Consider the following 5684-nt stretch of genomic DNA (forward strand, 5'->3'; position numbering starts at 1 on the left):
TTGTTGGGACACAAGGATATATGATGACCACGACCAAGACACTTGGAACATGTTGTACCATCCTTGTCTTTTAGAACTCTTTTGTCCTTATTTTTGATTGATGATGTTTTATGATTTTTCCTTTTTCTCTGTCTGACAGTTTTCTTCATCTATTGTATAAACAGTACATAGTTTGATTAAGGATATTCTCATTCTTCTCATCAATTTTCGTTGGACTTAGAGATTTTTCATTAAAGTTTCTTCCCATATTTGAAACGTAATGACCATCGCTTTTGTGTTGTAGATCAAAGATCTTCAACTTTCCAACAAGAGTGTTTCTAGAAGGTATATCAAGGTTATTTCCTTCCATGATGGCATGTTTTTTAGATTCGTATCTTTCTGGTAAGGATCAGAGAACCTTCATCACAATGTTCTTTTGGGGGATTGTCTTCCATAATGCAAAACAAGCATTAACGATACTAGACACCTTTTGATTAAATTCTTCAAACTAGTCCTTATCATACATGCAGAGGTTTTCCCAGTCAGAAGTTAGGTTTTGAAGGCTAGCATCTTTCTCTGAGGTATCTCCTTCGAATACAGTTTCTAAGATATCCCAAGCATCTTTATACCTAGTGCACGAAGTCACATGGTGCTGAAGATCTGGGCTTATGGCATGAATAATAATGTTTAACCCATATGAATTATGCTTTACAACAGTTATCATGGATTCACTATATTCGATTAATGGCTTTGCAACAGTAGCTCCGTATACAATAACTGTTGGTGCATGATAACCAATAACTACAAATTTCCATGTATCAAAGTCACGGGCTTGTAGAAAGGAACGCATAGCGATTTTCCACCATAAGTAATTAGATCCATCAAATGCTGGCGGTATGTTTATAAAGATTGCACTCATGTCCATATAATCAGCCTGCTTCAAACACAGACTTATTAGGTCTTAACGTGTTTGCCTGCTCTGATACCAACTGAAAACGCATGGGGTACCAAGATACAACACCAACTTTTTCTTAGGCAATTTGTATGGACAAACTCAACACAACTCCGAGAGTAAAAACTGAATCAAGGAAAGTGCATAGAGTTATATCTCTCTCCCTCTCTCTCTCTTGTTGTTAGAACGTTTACAAAATTGAACCCGTCAACCTAACTAACAAAGAGAGTTCTTGGACGGTGCCAAAGACCAATGTCCAAGGAGCAATTAAGTTGTTTCCAACTAACAAGGTTGGACCTAGCTACTGTAATTGATCAACGCATAACATGTGATATTTCAATTATAAAGATAAACAATATAATGCAGGAAAAAAAATAACACAGATACCAGAAGTTTTGTTAACGTAGAAACCGCAAATGCAGAAAACCCCCGGGACCTAGTCCAGATTGAACACCACACTGTATTAAACCGCTACAGACACTAGCATACTACCAATTATCTTCGGTGCGGAATGTATTTGATCCCTAAAAGGAAATCCACCGATCAAGGTACAATTGCGTTCCTTACGCCTCTTAAATCTCGTCAGACTCTGCACACTTGATTCCTTTAGCTGATGTCACCCACAACTAAGAGTTGCTTCGACCTCAATTGAAGAAATTAAACCAAATCTGCCTCCCACAAATTAAGCCTATATTTGATTTCCTGATTTACAATCTATACAGATGATCAGATCAAACGATAGATTCAGGTGATGGAAATCGATAGCAACTTAGACAAAAATCTGGCTATCCTCAAAATCCGGACTTATGCAACTCGAAGTGCAACCTAGATTATTATCCACCTCACAAGTATAAAACTTGTGGAATCAACAAAGTAAGAGACAAAGAGACTTTATTACTATATATCTTGATCGTTAGAGTAAGCTCTACAAACAATCAAGATCAGGATACTCGAGTTATCAAGATAAAAGATAACTGGACCTGGCTTCACGAATCCCTGTGAAGTCTGTCGCTAAACCCTAAAAGGGTTTCTGGATACAACTAGGACAACCAAAACGTAGTATCGGGATTCAAAGATCCAAGTTTCCAAGAGTTCCCCTTATATAGACTTCAAAGCCTAGGTTGCCTTAGGTTTAAGCTAAGATAGCTTTGGAACCAAGAAAACAATATTCACCGCTAGATGAAAGCTTTGAATCTTAATCACATATACAAGATATACACTATGGTTAGGTAAACCGTAATTGAACCATGTATAAAGACTATGTTCAACATGGTTAGCCTAACCGATTTGAACTGAAAATCTTAACACTCATTTTCATCTTCACTAAGACATTAATATTGAGTCACAATCATGTGATCAATTGAGTGTAGTGTTAATTAGAGAAAAGATCAAATGAAAATTACTTCATAGAAATAACTTAATCGCAAATGGATCTTTTTTTTTTAAGGAAAACTACCCATGGCAACGGCACACTGGGTAGCAAGTTTTATTAAAATCAAGAAAAAGAAAGAGGGGGACTAGACCTTACCTCCAACAAGAAAAAGAGAAGAAAAAACAAAAGCAAACAAAAGTAACAAGTTACATATTTCTAAAACGATAAAGCAGAAGGATAGAATTATCAATAAGTGCCTCACGTCTAACAAAATATGGAGGTTCAATCCACCAACAGGACTCAACCATGGCTCCATGCTTAGCCGAAGTATTAGCCACCAAGTTGCCTTCGCGGTACATATGCGTACAAACCAATTGGATTGAAGAAGCAAATTTCAAACAGTTATTCCAGTGTGTAGAGAGCTTCCAAGGGACTAATTCAGGATTTTTTATCGCTTGTAGAACAAAGACCGAGTCACACTCCAGCCAGAGCTTCCGTATTCTCTTAGAGCAGGCCAAACAGAATGCATAAATTGCACCCCAGAGTTCAGCGTAAACAAAGTTGTTAACCCCCAAACTTTGAGCTAGACACCCTTTGATCAAACCATGTGAGTCATGAAATACCACCCCGCAACCAGCAGGACCTGGATTGCCAATAGAGCAACCATCAATGTTGACTTTAATCCAACCAGAGGCCGGAGGATTCCATTTTACCAAAATTGCTTTAGGCAACTTAGGAGATAATCTCTTAATGCCCAGGAAGTCAAGAATAATCTTATCTGCAGATGTATAATAAGAGAAACCACCACTGTGTCTGCTAGACTCCACAATAAGGTTAGTTGACTAGAGGAGGTGGTGCAGTGGTCAAACCTTAGTTTGTTTCGACAAAACTAGATAAGCCAAATGCAGCTTACCACAACGATCCAAAGCAAGTTCTTAATCTGAGAGCAACCCACGAATCTTCGCATACAAGCAAAAAGCGAGCTGATATTCAAACAATCAAGCTGACACATGAACACCTGATAATCCAACTCCAAAGAGAGATAGCAAAAACACAGGCAAAGAAAAGATGATTTTGGGTTTCTGCACAGCAGGGAGAGAGACATAAGTTGCAGCAATTTTCTCGCCGTGATACTTCACATTATCATTTGTAGCTATTATGCTGTGCAAGAGTTTCCAAACAGTGCAGGCACGACGAGGGGGGACTTTTACAGCCCAAAGATCTCTAAAATCCAGCACTTTAACATCCTTTAGCCTATGAAACTCATAAGCATCTTTCATCGTGATACCACCATATTTACTCACCATCCAGACCTATTTATCTTTTATATGAGAAGCGAAGGGAGTCTCTCTAATCATCTGTTAGACAGTGCCCTCCAACTCAGGCATGTACGAAGGTATCTGCCACACACCTTCAACAATAAATCTGCAACCGAATTATGCAGATTCGAGTTGTATAATTCCAAGTACTTCGCAATAGAAGAGCCTATGTTGGTGCACCAACTGTCATTCCAGAAATCAATGTTCCTGCCATTACCAACAAGCCAGATCAAGTTGTCTTGAATAATACCCCACTGCTCTTTGAAACCATGCCACACAGAGGACTTTTTATAAGCAGCTCCTATAAATCGAGTTTTAGGTCGCGTTTGGTAGCTTGGATATCCCCATCCTAGGATGGGTTATCCAGATTAAACGGTTTTATTGTGTTTGTCTCTCCTAAATTCTAATTTGGGATAAGAATAACAAAACCCACAGTGATTTTCTTAGCCTCAAAAATTACGATTAAGGTATTCTCTCGAATACCTGTTTTTCCCATTTCCTCACCAAGAATAGAATAACACAATCCCACTCTGAAACCCACGAATTCCATTATAACCACTAAACCCATGATTGAGATTTTCATACTTCTTTTCCTCTATATATACCGATGCATATCTTCATCGTTTACATCGATACAAGGTACTCTTCTTTACATCTGATTCAATTTCTATGATTCAATTCATCCTAGTAATTTCTATGATTCAATTTCTTATCATGCAAATCTGATTTGCAAGTTGCTATAAAATCTGATTCAATTTGTTTTTTTTTACAGAGGTTTTCATATCATATCTGCTAAGAATCAATTACAAGTTACTGGTACCATATTCATCCTCTTTCTTTTTCTTATCATCTTTGTTGATGCATGAATATTTATCCATCTTCTTATTATTGTGTATGTTGTCTTTTGTTTTTTTCAATTGCATGTTGTTGATATCATCTTCATAGATTAATGATTTGGTTTTTCTGTTGATAGCGGTTTTTCTTCTCATTACTACATATGTTTTCTTTTGTTTTTATCAATTGCATGTTGCTGGTATCATCGCAATTATAATGATTTAGGTTGTTTGTTTATAGTAGGTTGGTATGACTTAAATTTGGGAAAGATTTTTTAGTAGATTTGATTGAATCAGTAGGTAATTCATTTTGTTTATGACAAGCTTTGTTTGAGTAATTACTAGCTTCCCAAGTTCACAGGGTTAAGCTTTATTGTGTGGCCAAGTTTCCTGAAAAAGTTTGTTTAGCAATAGCTTACGTATTCAGTTGATTATAGAATATGGAGAGTGATCAATCATCCAACCCCCAAACTGGAAGGACAACTTGGACTCCTCCCATGGATAGACTGTTCATAGGTCTAATGGAAGACCAAGTACAGAAAGGACAACTACTCGATGGTCAATTCATTAAATATGCTTGGACACACTTTGTTGATAATTTCAAGCAGAGTTTTGGTTCTTCTTTTACCAAGGATGTGTTGAAAAATCGTATGAAAACTTCGAAGAAGAACTATGTTGCTGTGAGTACTCTTAGAGGTCAAAGTGGATTTGGATGGGATCAGTCGCGAGAAATTGTGATTGTTGATGATGATGTATGGGATGATTATATCAAGGTTTGTAATTTATGTTATTATTTAACAATTGAATGAATTTTGATTTTCGTTTTGTATTTAGAAGATATGCTAATAGGAAAATTTTATAATTCCACTTGCAGAAGCATCCTGATGTCAAATGCTGGAGGACAAAGACCCTTGCGCACTTTGATGAGTTAGCTATTATATTTGGGGATAATAGGGCCAATGGAAGGTACAGCCGTTGTAGGAATGACAATACTGTGCAAGATGATGATGACCATGATAATGAAAATTTAGATAACACGCAATCTCCAGATACCCCTCAAGAACAGAATGAGAATGGATATAAATATAAGGATGAGGACTTGCGTACATCTGACACTCAAAAAGGGCTCGAGCTTCAACAGGTCGGAATTCACGTCCTTTTAGAAAGACCAAAAAGAGTACAGGAGAAGAATGGGTAGATGCAATTCAGGTAATGGCAGCGGCGTGTGA

At 37.2% G+C, this 5684-nt stretch overlaps 1 protein-coding gene across 1 annotated transcript; it reads left to right on the forward strand.

The window, feature by feature from the left end:
* The first annotated feature begins 4895 nt into the window (after positions 1–4895).
* LOC113359460 (L10-interacting MYB domain-containing protein-like) lies at positions 4896–5653 on the forward strand. Its single transcript, XM_026603086.1, has 2 exons — positions 4896–5228; positions 5330–5653. Exons 1-2 carry the CDS (start codon positions 4896–4898, stop codon positions 5651–5653), a joined length of 657 nt encoding a protein of 218 aa, XP_026458871.1.
* The last annotated feature ends 31 nt before the right edge of the window (positions 5654–5684 follow it).

Source organism: Papaver somniferum, chromosome 3, assembly GCF_003573695.1.
Source record: "Papaver somniferum cultivar HN1 chromosome 3, ASM357369v1, whole genome shotgun sequence".
Lineage (NCBI taxonomy): Eukaryota > Viridiplantae > Streptophyta > Magnoliopsida > Ranunculales > Papaveraceae > Papaver > Papaver somniferum.

Bases quoted from the DNA above. Each gene is read 5' to 3' on its own strand.
- LOC113359460 (XM_026603086.1), top strand. From the start codon at position 4,896: ATGGAGAGTGATCAATCATCCAACCCCCAAACTGGAAGGACAACTTGG. The intron at 5,229-5,329 runs GTTTGTAATTTA...TTCCACTTGCAG, and splicing joins TATGGGATGATTATATCAAG to AAGCATCCTGATGTCAAATG.